Below are 14,114 nucleotides of genomic sequence, written 5' to 3' on the forward strand. Positions count from 1 at the left end.
GGATGTAGTGAAAGACATGAAGGTAGTTGGTGTGAGAGAAGAGGATGCAGAAGACAGGGTTAGATGGAGGCAATTGATTCACTGTGGCGACCCCTGAAGGGAAAAGCCGAAAGGAAAAGAAGACACTGAAAACAAATTTCTGAAAGAGTAAGCACGCTTCATTTAGTAAATGTTTGAATTCAGCTAGAGAAGAATTACTTGTTGCCTGTTTAGATTTTACTCTTTATTTTCCAGTATTTTAAATATTTTGCGTAAATAAATGATAAATGATTAATAATCTGATTCAAACATTGCTCACTTACGGTACCCGTTTTGTCTATATCATAAATACAAATAATTTTATCTTCAAAAGCAACACAGGCACATTTGTGGGCAGCTATACGATGAGTGGTCCTGTCCCACGTTGCGGCGTCAGGAAGCATTTGGTGACCGTCCTCTGAAGAAGTTTTCAGTAGTTAACCAGCACGTTTTCACCCGCTGAACAGCATGGCTGGGAAGTAAACCGGGTCCGTTCATATCTTACAGGCGGAACGAACACGTTACAGACCCGGGGTCCTGGAGGATGTCGGTAAACCGGTGTATGCATCTGTTTTCTCTGCTTCAGCGCCACATTAACACCCGGAATGCTCGCACCGTAGCCGGCGGCTGTCATGACGTCTGTAGGTCTGTTTTATTCCATAAACACAGTCCGGTCGGTGTCGCGGGTTCCAGCAGGCATGTTTGCTCCGACGGTTCCCCTCCCAAACCCCCGGACACCTCTCTGTTTATCCCGGTCCCCCTGAAGACCGAGTCAACAGAACATTCTAGTGTCGGAGCAGAGCTGAGCAAAACGCTGGATAGACGTGAGTTCACCTGAGCTGAGCTGTGTTTTTGTCTCTAAAGGCTACCTGAAATGTCAGGTGTCTAGTATTTTCATCACATTGTATATTCCAGATTTCTCAATATAAATTTTTTGTTCCTTGTCTTTCTGTTTGCTGATTAGCGGAATTACTGAAAATTGTCAACCAGTTCTACAAGAGGAAGGAGATACGGAAGCTGGCTGCAGACAATGGTCTGGATGGTGAGAGATTTTTATTTTAATTTACTGTAGTGATCTTCCAAGGGAAATTAATGCATACATATTAGTATGTACAGGCCCCTGTAACACACACACACACACGCACACACACACACACACACACACACACACGCACAAGGGGGCATGTAAGCTGCAATGGGAGGGAGGGTGGCTGGCAGTTCCTACATAGAGCACCCAAATGAGCAGCTTGTAAAAGGGGGATGGCGCCTTGCTCATGGGCGCCTCAGCAGTGCTCCGGAGGTGTCACTGTCTGCTCACACTCTGAGGATGGCTGGGCGGGAGCGGGAATCAAACCGTCGATCTTGGAAAACTGGACGACCCGCTCTACATCTGAGCCACTGCCGCCCTCCTAGAACTGGACAGAAACATTTAAACTATAGCAACCCCGAACTAATCTTATGTGTCCATCTAGTTTGGCCATTGTTTATGATAACAAGAGTATTATCTTTACAAAATTATTAGGGACATTGTATGAAATGTGCAAGGAAGCATGATGATTTGCAAAACTCCATATTGGAAGCAGCACAAAACAACATTTCAAATGTTAAAAATAAGCAAATCAATTGTTATTTAACTACGTGTAACATTAAAAACGTTTGAACAGGGTCGTGTTTATCACTGCTGCATCACGTCTGAAACACTAAGCATTTGGGAACTGAGGAGTTTGGAACATGAATCCTTTCAACAAGTTGCTAAACTCTCATAGCAGCTGCTTGTTACTGCATTAATGTTGTGTTTGAGAAACTCCCTGATTACCATGTACAGTACTCTAAATAAAAATAATAGTAGACCATTTAAAAAAGTTATTAACTGGAAAAAATGTATTTAAATATCCAAATTAAAGAAGACAGATTTCTTTCAATTCAGGGCTTATGTTTTCATGTTTGACAGTGCTGAGGAGGCCAGTGGCCACTTCTGTTACCTGATGAATGTTGTCATTAACCAGTCGTTAAGTACATTTACTACAGATATGTGATATTAATAAACCTTTAAAATTGATCCTAAAGTGAAATATTTCTGTGAAAAGTGGATGTCGGTGACACATTTGAGTAATGAGCTCTCACTGATGGCCACTGTCGAAGCGGGTTCCGGTTCTGCAGCTGCCTCGATCTGAGGCAGCTGCAGAGCAAGGCACACAAAATTTAATCTCTTTATTTTGACCCTTGTGTGTTCTTTTTGTGTGTGTGCGCACAGCTCGTCTGTTCCACCAGGCCTTCATCATCTTTAGGAAGTATGTCATGGAAACCAGCTTACTACCTGCTGATCTGCATATCATCCTCAGTGACATCTGCTGTGGAGCCGGTTTGTGGGATTCCTAATGCAAATCTTACAATGTGTTTGTTTGAAAAGATCATATTGATGGTTAAAATATTCATTTCTTTTTTATTTTAGGCCATGTGGGTGATATCTTCCCATACTTTATGCGCCATGCCAAGCAAGTCTTTCCTATGCTGGACTGTATGGATGATTTAAGAAAGATCTCAGACCTCAGATTCCCTCCTAATTGGTATGTTTTATACTTTATAATAGAGCCTGGCGCAGCAATTAGATCGATGTGCTGTTTATGCTAACAGGGTATTTAAAAAAGCACGACTGTGTTTATTTTTGAATCTGCTTGGATGGACAGGTACATCCTCGGATGATGTCATCCCGCAGGATGGTGGTCCACTCAGAGCTGCTGCTCAGTCCGCAGGGAATGCTTACATTTTTGAACTCGCTCACACACCAGGCCTCACAATGACATTTAGGTTTGGGCTCATTCCATTAGCACCACACCCAATTAAAGTTCTCTAAATTCATCAAGTGTCTTTGTGGTTTGCTATGTACAGCCCTGTCATGGTTGCCAGCAGTGGGTGTGGGTGTGCTGTGGAGAGGTATCACAGCTGTTTCTGTAGACTGTATTTTTCAAGCAATTTTAAATTGGAGAGAAGGTTAAAATGAGTTGAATATAATCCTTTGAATAGACGTCTGACATTGGAGTCAACAGTCCATTGCAAACCTTGGTTTATTGTGTGTGTGTGTGTGTGTGTGTGTGTGTGTGTGTGTGTGTGTGTGTGTTGATCAGGTATCCTGAGGCTCGTGCCATCCAAAGAAAGGTGATTTTCCACGCTGGTCCCACAAACAGTGGTAAAACGTACAAAGCCATTCAGCGCTACTTGGCAGCTAAGTCTGGAGTCTACTGTGGGCCCCTGAAACTACTGGCCCATGAGATCTTTGAGAAGAGCAACACTTCCGTAAGCATTTTTCACCTACGGTCGTCTGTTTTGCCTGAAGGAGAACGCCACAATTTTTTATTGGTGTTGGAGAATTCTACTGCAAAAATTAAAAAAAGTTACAAGTGTGCAAAAGACAAACTGCTATATAAATCCCCCAAAATTTCAGATGGAGCTGTTCCTAATGATCCACTTGCATTGTGGGTAATCTGTGCTGCAGGATTTAACAAGGAAAAACATTGGATGTAGTTAAAAGATGATTTTGGTTCTGCTCCATGAGTTTTGATGACTTGATATTGTGAAGAAATAAAGTACTACTTGTGAGCTTGAGATGATTTAAGGAGAATGTGGCTAAATCGATGGAGAGTTCGTTGACTTTTACATTTTGTTTTTTGTTGGAGTTGTGTCTCAGTGTTGATCAATAGTTTCTTAGCTCTGAAATCTGTGTTTTTAATATAACATGTTTTATCTCTTTCTCACATTTTCCTTTGTTATTGAGGATTTGTGTGTGTGTGTTTGACAGGGGGTGACATGTGACTTAATTACTGGAGAGGAGAGGACCTTAATGAACCCAGAGGGTACACCAGCTAGTCATGTGTCCTGTACCATCGAGATGTGCAGTGTCACCACTCCGTGTAAGCAAACATAACTTGGAAATATTTCGGTGGCATAAATGGAAGGGTAGCTTTTCATTGGCCTTTGCATTGAAATCAGTTTATAAGGCAGCATCAGAATAAGAGTGAATATGACTCTATTCTCTTCAGATTGACTTCAATAATGGAGAGTTAACGTATCATAACTTGGTATAGAACAAGGTTTTGAGTTGTGATAATTCTAAATACATTATTTCAGTGATTGCAATTATTCATCTCCCCACCTATATACAGTGGTACCTCTACTGACGAAATTAATTGGTTCCAGAAGAAATTACGTAAGTAGAAACTTACGTAAGTAGAGACGCGTTTTCCATGCAAATGCCCTAATCCGTTCCAAGCCCACAAAAATTCAGCCAAAAATGTTTTATAAAGCATAAAAATGCATCAAAACATGTAACAAATACATGTTACGATTAGATTATTACACAATAAATGAGTTGTGCATAACGAAAAAAACAAAGAATAGAATAAATAATACTGACGGTCATTTACCTTTTAGCTGCTGTCCCCATAGTTTTTTGCCCTCTTTGGTTCATGCGCTCCTATCTCACGATGCCGAACAACAGAGTGAATTCCAGTCCTCCTTCTGAACTTCTCCAACCACCCACGCGATGCCTTAAACTCCTTAAATTTCCTTTTGTTTTAATAACGTGGCGATTGTAGATGCATTACGGCCATATTCTTTGGTGAGATCAACCAAACGCATCCCTTTCTTACGCTTTTCTATGATCTCTTGCTTTGTTTGTATGGACAAAAAAACTCTTCGTCTTTTCTTTTCGTCTTTTCTCCGTCACTTTCTTGGGGTCCATAGTGAATACGTACTCAAAAAGTTATTATATTTGCGCAAAACTATCAGACTAAGTCACGGGTCGAGTGCCGAATGCCGAGACACTCCATATTCCATAAGCACCGATCTAACTCCACACAGAGGTGGAGTGGCATCCCTCTTAGCCAATGGGAAGCCAGGAAGATACGTAATAGATAATAGCCAATGACAGAGCAGCTATGAGAATGTTGCATTCAGGAACCTGTGGGAGATTCGAGTAGCAGCCGATACTATGTTTATACATTACGTAGGTTGAAATTTCTTTCGTAAGTAGGGGTAATATTTTCATGCTGAGAAATTTCGTAAGTAGAAAATATCGTAAGTTGAGACATTCGTAAGTAGAGGTATCACTATTTGAATAAGCTCACTTGAAAACCTCACACTGTCACGTTTTAACTCCACCCACTACTGCCCAACCAATCACGGTGCATCTGCCAGAAGGAATCACGTGAAGTTTTTTGAAAACGCCGGGTCTGCGTTGTCGTGTGGATGATGTAACCGAAACGTTTCCTGTCCGGGGTGCGTCTCCCTGTGACGAGTGTGTGTGACCCGTGTCTACATGTACACACAGAATGGACGGAGTTAAAACTAGCTATTTTCTGACGTATAACGGCTTCAAGTCGAAGACGTGTTGATAAGCATGCTTGACAGTTGGATATTTGTTCGTCCGTTTCTTTATGAGTCATAAATTTTATATATTCATTCATTCATTCACGTTCCTCGCCAAAGACGCCGATGTCATTTCTGGGTCAGATGCGCTGCCTGCTGGTGGGAAAACTCTGTGATGGGTGCGCTTGGTTTATAATACCACTACATTTGTTTTCATATGTTTGGTATGAAGTCTGATGTTTTATCGTGCAATTTCCACGGGTTCCCGCTAGTAAATAGAAATAAAATTAACCATAGATTCACATGTTCTGAGTTTTGTTAATTTTTCAATAAACATTTTAATATGGAGATCCAATCATAAAATACAATTATCAGCCATATCTTTAAAATTATTGATTACCTACCAAACCAAAATCTGTTTTCCTTATTTGATAAAGCTAAGATTGAGACACTAACATAAAATATATTTGTGTGTGTTTCTAGATGAGGTGGCAGTAATTGATGAAATTCAAATGATCAGAGATCCTTCCAGAGGCTGGGCTTGGACTAGAGCACTGCTGGGTTCGTAACACTCTAACACAGACAAACACCAACACACATGCACAGAATACCTCCAGCCGTGCCTCACCTGCGATCAGAAAAAAAAAGGAAAATGAAAGAAATTAATGGTTATATTAGCCAGTGATGTGTATTATAAAGTTATTTTCTGTTTAACGTCACCAATTTTAGATTTTTTTTTTTCTGAACTTCACGTTTACCGCTGAAATACTGATTAGAGACCGGCAGTGAGGCACCAGCCAGCCGAGACTTTTTCTTGGGACTTTTCTGCCACAGAATAAGTGACGGCAAACTACAGTCTATGGTCAGCGAGTCAAGTGCAGCCATTCATTTATTTTCTGCTCGCCTTGCCTTACTATAAAAATGGAGGATTACATATCTCAACTCAAAATTTTTTCGCCGCTTTTGTTCAGAAGGAGCTGCACATGGACTATATTTATGAGTAAACATAACATATAAACAAACATGGAGGTAACATTTTTTAACTCACAGAGTGCCAAAGACGTCATATTTCGTCTTATAGAATCCAAACGTTGAGTGCCAAAGACGTCATATTTCGTCTTAGGCGTTTTTTATAGGGAACGTTAGATCAAAGCGTTTCGCACATTCTGTGTGATTTTCAGCCTTGTATTCCATGTATTCCGGTCGGGGGCAGTGTTTGACACCCCAGATCACCAGATAAAACGACAAAGAAGCGTCGGTGTTGGGGCAGTAGTGGAGAGAAAAATGGCGAAGCGCAAGGCGAAAGCATGTGGAGGAGGCAGGTTCAAGCAGCTCACACTGGCACAGAGCTTGTCTGGCAGTGTAGCTGCTGGGGAAATGAGCGACAGCGGTAAGGATCGGGGTGCAGGAGATGCACCCAAGGAGGTTGAAGACCGGATCGGAGGCGAGGAAAGCGTGGCGGGTTGTAGCGGGGCCCCCCCGCAGTTCGGCGGCGTCCCACACGGGAGCGCCGCTGCGGAGGGTTCTCCGCTGCGTCTGTCCGGCGACGGTTCTGACTCTGAACCGGACCCGGACTCGTCATCTGACTGGATTCCGTCGGAAAGCAGCAGGGAGTCCTCCCCAGACCCGTGGGAGCCCACGGAGGATCTGAGGAGCAAAGGTAACTATTTTGCTACTTTGTTGCATGATGTAAAAAACACGCGTCGGCCCTCAGTCTCCCATAAGTTGTTCCCCATCCATGAATGTATTACTCTTTTGTGTAGAATGGTACTTATTTCAGGCATGTGTGTGTATATATGTATAATATGTGTGTGTGTATGTTTTGTAGAATAGTACATATTTCAGGCATGTGTGTGTATACATGTATAATATGTGTGTGTGTGTGTGTGTGTGTATGTTTTGTAGAATAGTACATATTTCAGGCATGTGTGTGTATATATGTATAATATGTGTGTGTGTATGTTTTGTAGAATGGTACATATTTCAGGCATGTGTGTATATAATATATATATATATATGTTGTGTAAAATGATATCCTACTTATTTCAAGCATGCATATATATATAGTGTAAAATTGTATATTTCTATATTTTACAGTCCCTAAAACGAGTAGAGGACGTGCATCTGCAAGAGGGAGAGGTGCGAGGAGACGCCAATCACTGGAGGTGGATGAAGGTGTTTGGGGTCATGATGGCTGGAAACCCACTAAGTTCCCATTCGTGGCAACCCCTGGTCCCCAGAATGCGGCTGCAGACCTGGATTCAGACCAGCCGGTTGACTTCATGGAGCTGTTTCTGACTGACGAGCTGCTGGGTCACATTGCCTCTCAGAACAACCTATATGCACGGCAGTTTATACAGGCCCATCCTGAAGCTCTGCCACACTGAAAAGGGGTACGTGTCACATGAGGAGGGCGAGGAGAGGGAGGTCGAAGACGTGCTGCAAACCAGGTCAGTCAGAAACAGAGACCCAGAAGGCAGACTCGATGGCCTGATGTCCAGGCACAAGCTGGAACGTTTGAGGGCCACCACAAAGAAGGCACATCCCTCAAGGAAATGTCGGGTGTGTGTTAGAAGGGGTGGGAGGAGTGAGACCAGGATGTGGTGCAAGGCCTGTCGTATTCACCTGCATGCAGGAGAATGCTTCACTGCGTATCACACGCAAAATAAATATCATTGATTACACCCACACACACTCACCTGTAAATGGTTCTGACAGTTGAGAGTGAAATGAATGTACTTTATGTTGTCTAATTTTCAAAACTGTTATAAAATCATTTGTTCATCAAAAAATATTTTTCTAATGTTGTTTTCATTGTTTCAATAAGTAAAAGTATTTTCAGCAGTTTGATGTTGGAGTTTTGCTTGAATTTGCTTCTGTGCAGTAAAACGTCATTATCTCTGTTTTCTGGTCAAAATCAGCCGTTTTTGCTGAAACCACCCTGTGTTCTACGGGCAATAACTAAACACACATAGATGCTAGAAACAAACTTTTTTTTTCTGATGAAAGAAGACAGTCTAAAGTTTCGGGTGATATGTGGAATGCTTATGTAGCCTAAAAAATGAATATTTGGTGGGCCTTCAAAATTCAGTGAAAATGCTCAAAATCTCTGGCACTGGGGAGCTGTCCGCTCTGAATGTGTCTGGCAGTCAATGAGTTAATCAAATGTGTTAATTTGTGTGTTACAGTCTGTACGTGTAAATAATTCTAATAATTCTGCTCTCAGACTTTAAAAATAACCCACTCACTGTTGCTAATTAGATGGTAAATAAGCTACACTGTAGGTTCATGTTTGTAAATCTATGACGAAATCAGTGCCTCAGCAGCCATGAACCTCACCGCACGTCACTGATATAGTGTGTGTATATACAGGTATATTTATATATACATATACACAAGAGTGCGCACACACACACACAAACACACGCACACACACACACACACACACACACACACACACACACAACATGTGTCTACCCTAAATGTCACTCTGCTTCGGGCTAAACTAATGTGCATCTTCAAAATTCTTCAGTCAAACTCGGCATAATATTTGCAGGTGCAGTATAAGAGCACTAAGCAGTGATTGTAATTTTCTGAATGTCTTATTTTGCTTGTTTTGTCTGTCTTTATAATCTTGTAGGTCTTTGTGCTGAAGAGATCCATATTTGTGGGGAACCTGCAGCCATAGACTTCGTCAGAGAGCTGATGTACACAACTGGAGAGGAGGTGGAGGTAAGGCTGTAAAAAAAAAAAAAAAAAGATCTGAAGCAAGGAGTTTTACTGGTGACATTTAGCTCTCCCTCCTCTCTCTCTTTCCCTTTATTTAAGGTCCACAATTATCAGCGTTTGAATCCATTCAAAGTCTTAAATTATCCCATCAAATCATTGAAAAATTTGAACCCCGGGGATTGTATTGTCTGCTTCAACAAGAATGACATCTACACCCTAAGTAGGCAAATTGAGTCCGGAGGAAAAGAATGTGCAGTAATATATGGGAGCTTACCTCCAGGTCAGTATGGCATGTTTGCCTTTCAGAAGATGAATGCAGTGTGTCCATTCATGAAGGACTTCAAGTAATTCAATCAAAAATCTGAGCTGAGTGTTCTTTTCAGGCACCAAGCTGTCGCAGGCCAGGAAGTTCAATGACCCTGATGACCCCTGTAAGATACTGGTCGCTACAGACGCTATTGGAATGGGCCTTAACCTGTGAGAACCATCTTACACACTGAAATTTGATGCGTCCATAAAAAATGTAGTCACCAATATTGGTTTTCCTTGATTTCAGTGAAATTGTTTTTCAAAAATAATTTGAAATGTAATCCGTGTCCACATGGGGACTTTGCATTTGTAGTGTTCTTGTGAAGTTCACATAAAGTTCTTTACAAAAAAACACTTGATCTCCATTTTTTTGTCTTTCTCTTCCTCTTTCTCTAGGAGCATAAAACGTATCATCTTCAACAGTCTGATGAAGCCTAATATTAATGAAAAAGGTGAAAAACAGATGGAGGTCATCAGCACGTCACAGGCCCTGCAGATAGCTGGCCGTGCGGGGAGGTTGGTCTCGTTTCACTTCCATCACATTTCAAAACCAGTTCCATATTAAATACAAATTTTTTCCCCCACTTCTTTAGGTTCTCCTCGACGTTTAAAGAGGGAGAAGTTACCACCATGTACAGCGAAGATCTAAAGGTTCTGAAGGAAATACTGAGCAACACTGTGGCCCCCATTGAGGTGATAATTTAAACAGAGACACACTCAATACACACGTTAAAACCAAGATTCAACGTGTGTTCATCTCCATCTCAGGCTGCAGGTCTCCATCCTACATCAGATCAGATTGAGATGTTTGCCTATCATCTACCTGATGCTACGCTGTCAAACCTTATTGTGAGTACAGCCATGTACCCATTGACTCTCTCAAAAACTATTTCATGTGACTGTAACAGTTGGAGTATTGAACTTTTGAACATAGGGTACTGTAATGGTCATGAAACAGCAAAAAACAAGGGCCCTGCAAGTTTCAACTTCTGAAACAGCAGCTTGAGAAAACACAGTATATAAGATTCATGGATTTTATGTCTTAAGAGATATAACGTAGCCTTCACTCTTCCACTTGAGAGGGACCCAAGTGGAAGAGTGAGGTTACAGGGAGAAGAGATCAAGAAAGTGGAGGACTTTAAGTACTTGGGGTTAACAGTCCAGAGCAATGGAGAGTGTGGAAAAGAGGTGAAGAAGCGTGTACAGGCAGGTTGGGTGGAGGAAAGTGTCAGGTGTGATGTGTGATAGAAGAGTTTCAGCTAAAATGAAAGGAAAGCTGTACAAAACTGTGGTGAGACCAGCGATGTTGTTTGGTCTAGAGACAGTGTCACTGAGGAAAAGACAGGAGACAGAGCTGGAGGTAGCAGAGATGAAGATGCTGAGGTTCTCTCTGGGAGTGACCAGGAAGGATAGGATCAGGAATGAGTACATCAGAGGGACAGCACATGTTAGAGGTTTTGGAGATAAAGTCCGAGAGGCCAGACTGAGATGGTTTGGACATGTCCAGAGGAGAGATAGTGAATATATTGGTAGAAGGATGCTGAGTTTTGAACTGCCAGGCAGGAGGCCTAGAGGAAGACCAAAGAGGAGGTTTATGGATGTAATGAGGGAAGACATGAAGGTAGTTGGTGTGAGAGAAGAGGATGCAGAAGACAGGGTTAGATGGAGGCAACTGATTCGCTGTGGCGAAACCTGGAGGGAAAAGCCCAAATGAGAAGAAGATGTCTTTAGAGATATGACAGGTACAAAAGTTGAAATGATTCTGATTAGTATCGTCTTAATGAAGGTCTAGCGAATATTATAAATAAAATACAATACACAAGATCAGTTCTCCAGAAAAGACCTCTATCCTTTAAGGCGTTCATTAGAAGTTTGGCTTCCTTAATTTTTGTGAGGCATTTTTATGCTGCATGAACCTTTTCACACTCACACAAGTTTCTATGTCCATTTGACTCTAAGACTGCAGAACAAGTTTAAGCTCAAGTTTCATTGACATGTTACACATGAAACAAGCAGTATGTATACAAGCAGTATACATACATATACATACATAGTAAATGCCATTTTTGTTTATTCATTTTGACATGATGAATATTTTAAATGACATTATGATACCAGGCTGCGCATGAAGAAATACGCTGGCATGAAGTACGCTGAATGAGAAAATTAAATTCTGAAATTTACACTTGCTGTTCACAAAGCTTTTAACAGTTTGTTTTGTCACTTGGGTATTTAAAAAAAATAATTCTACTTAACACTGTGACACCTCCCTCTGTCTTTCTTGTAGGACATATTTGTCAGTCTTTCTCAGGTGGACGGTGTGTACTTTGTCTGCAACATTGACGATTTCAAGTTTCTGGCTGAAATGATTCAGCACATCCCACTGACCCTGAGGTCGCGCTACGTCTTCTGCACCGCCCCAATCAACAAAAAAGAGACTTTCGTTTGCACCTCCTTCCTAAAGGTGAGCATGAGTAAACGGTGGAATCAGGCATGCGCTGAATAGAAGTATGCAGACGGAGAAAATGGCTGATGACCCTCAGTAGGAGGGAAGAAACAAAAATTAGTCGCAACAGCAGTGATTGGTTTGGCCGGTCCCTTTAGTGTTAATGCAATAAGGGTACAGATACAGTGCGCCCTCGTTACTCGCAGTTAATGCATTCCAGGAACCACACGCGGATAACAAATTCCGTGATAAAGTGACAAACTATCTTATTATTTACGGTAATTAAAACGTTTATGAATCCTCTCCATACTGGTATTAAACCACCTCCTATCAGTAATACCTTTTCCCACACTCTTATCGACTGTTGTGCAGTACATTTTGAATCGTCCTCAATAAGTGCAGCTGAATTTCACTGCTTTGAATCATTTTATCTTTCAGTTTGCCCGTCAGTTCAGTCGAGAAGAACCCTTGACCTTTGACTGGGTCTGCCGTCTTATCGGCTGGCCCGTTGCTCCGCCCAAAAACATAAAAGATCTGGCTCACCTGGAAGCCGTTCATGATGTATTAGATCTATATCTCTGGTTAAGGTAACATCATGTCTCAAAATCTTTGTCATGTCTGTGGGTGTTAGACTGGATGTAGTCTTGCATTATATTTGAAAATGTGATGCAGTGTCTTTTTTTATTGTGATTGAACAGGAACCATCATCATTATGCTTATTTGTCTTATATTTGAATTTATTTGAATTTCTTTCCTCTAGCTACCGCTTCATGGACATGTTTCCGCACACAAACCTAGTTCGAGAAATCCAGAAGGAACTTGATGACATCATCCAACGGGGCATCCTAAATATTACCCAACTCATCAGCGCTTCTGACTCAAAAATGAATAAGGTCATGCAGAAATCAGACAGCAGTAGAGACCAAAGGACACAAAACATGCCAGAGCCAGTGATGGATTCTCTCACTGCTCAGCTAGTGAGAGACGGGAAGCTGTCTCACAGTATGCTCCAGCTGCTGCACAGAGAGTGGGCTAAAGAGCAACAGCAGAAAAACATTAAGCAGACCGCACTCGACAATGAACATCACAACATTGATGACAACAGAAAAACAAAGTGATGCTGTTTCCGTGGAGATCAGTAACTGGGACTTGGAACAACCGATCTGTAGATAAAGTGCAATTCAATGTTATATACGAACCTTTGAAATGTTGAAAGTATCAGTGCAAGCTTTCAGATAAAACTACCATTAAAGAAAAGGCCAAACTCAAAAATATACCAGTTGTAAGTAGTTCTGAAAATCATTTTAATAAATGTGTTTCCCCTGCACGGGGATTTTAGCTCCTCATTGCTACCTGTGTCTAACAGGTTAAGTGACTTGACTTAAAATCACTGTTTTGTTTTTTTTCTATTAAACCACTTCATTCAACTGCAAATATCACTGACTAAATAAACGTTTCTGTAAACATTTTGAATAGATTGAATGGAGCACAATCTGTTGGAAGTTCCCAGATGAGATGCCATAATTTTTAAAATATTTTTTGCTATGTTAAATTGGATGACAGTAGTGAAGTAAAATGCTGCTACTGTATGTTTTAATTGTCTTGATTTTATTTTTCTGTTGTGTGATGTAACTCACTCCTGAGACCAACCACATTAAAAAACAAACAAACTTCATGCTAAATGCTAAAGGTCGGATTGAATTTGGGGCTGCAAAGGGATTTAGATTATTGGATTATTAGGCGCACTGTCGGTTTTTGAGAAAACTAAAGGCTTTTAGCTCCACCTTATAGTGCGGAAAATACTGCACTTGTGCTTAGATCACTGGCTGCCAATGACGTCTAGACCTCAATGAAGTGTTTCAGCTCCATTACCAGTATAGTCCTACGGCAGTGTATGAAATAATCCCCAGTCAGTGGCAGTAGAGCTGTGTTTGGACGAGCGATAGGGGTCTGTTACCTTAGAATAAGTAAGGGACCGCAAAACTTTGGAAGTCTGATAAATTCAGGCGGTCTGTAGATTCTCAGTGATTCAGGTCATGGTTATCCAAAGCTTTCTAAATGAATCCACTGGACTTCAAGAAGTCTCACCTCAACTGGTGAAACTAAATCCAAGAGGCTTCTTCAGTTCAGCCACCATTACTAGAATTGAATAACCCTCTTGGATTTAGTTTCATCAGTTTAGGGATTTTAGAAAAGTTTAAGACCATAAACATCTGGAACTGTGACACTTATGGGAATGATCAGTGAA

At 41.3% G+C, this 14,114-nt stretch overlaps 2 protein-coding genes across 3 annotated transcripts; both read left to right on the forward strand.

The window, feature by feature from the left end:
* The first annotated feature begins 426 nt into the window (after positions 1–426).
* supv3l1 (SUV3-like helicase) lies at positions 427–13,339 on the forward strand. Of its 2 annotated transcripts, XM_068311972.1 has the most exons (17): positions 433–578; positions 688–842; positions 983–1,060; positions 2,273–2,380; positions 2,471–2,585; positions 3,144–3,312; positions 3,815–3,926; positions 5,866–5,943; positions 9,023–9,114; positions 9,211–9,391; positions 9,495–9,588; positions 9,817–9,936; positions 10,014–10,113; positions 10,189–10,269; positions 11,708–11,884; positions 12,305–12,453; positions 12,627–13,339. In XM_068311972.1, the coding sequence occupies exons 4-17, from the start codon at positions 2,317–2,319 to the stop codon at positions 12,982–12,984; spliced, it is 1,890 nt and encodes a 629-aa protein (XP_068168073.1). In that variant the 5' UTR covers positions 433–578; positions 688–842; positions 983–1,060; positions 2,273–2,316; the 3' UTR covers positions 12,985–13,339. The 2 variants fall into 2 exon arrangements, with proteins under 2 accessions (XP_068168072.1, XP_068168073.1); XM_068311971.1 differs by having other exon boundaries at positions 427–842.
* On the forward strand, positions 5,958–8,397 carry LOC137593300 (uncharacterized). Its single transcript, XM_068311973.1, has 2 exons — positions 5,958–7,042; positions 7,480–8,397. Exons 1-2 carry the CDS (start codon positions 6,667–6,669, stop codon positions 7,767–7,769), a joined length of 666 nt encoding a protein of 221 aa, XP_068168074.1. The 5' UTR covers positions 5,958–6,666; the 3' UTR covers positions 7,770–8,397.
* Positions 13,340–14,114: the final 775 nt, after the last annotated feature.

This window comes from Antennarius striatus, chromosome 1 (genome assembly GCF_040054535.1).
Source record: "Antennarius striatus isolate MH-2024 chromosome 1, ASM4005453v1, whole genome shotgun sequence".
Classification (NCBI taxonomy): domain Eukaryota; kingdom Metazoa; phylum Chordata; class Actinopteri; order Lophiiformes; family Antennariidae; genus Antennarius; species Antennarius striatus.

Bases quoted from the DNA above. Each gene is read 5' to 3' on its own strand.
- supv3l1 (XM_068311971.1), top strand. From the start codon at position 563: ATGTCGGTAAACCGGTGTATGCATCTGTTTTCTCTGCTTCAGCGCCAC. The intron at 843-982 runs GTGAGTTCACCT...TTTGCTGATTAG, and splicing joins GAGCAAAACGCTGGATAGAC to CGGAATTACTGAAAATTGTC. The intron at 9,937-10,013 runs GTTGGTCTCGTT...CCACTTCTTTAG, and splicing joins ATAGCTGGCCGTGCGGGGAG to GTTCTCCTCGACGTTTAAAG.
- LOC137593300 (XM_068311973.1), top strand. From the start codon at position 6,667: ATGGCGAAGCGCAAGGCGAAAGCATGTGGAGGAGGCAGGTTCAAGCAG. The intron at 7,043-7,479 runs GTAACTATTTTG...TATATTTTACAG, and splicing joins GGAGGATCTGAGGAGCAAAG to TCCCTAAAACGAGTAGAGGA.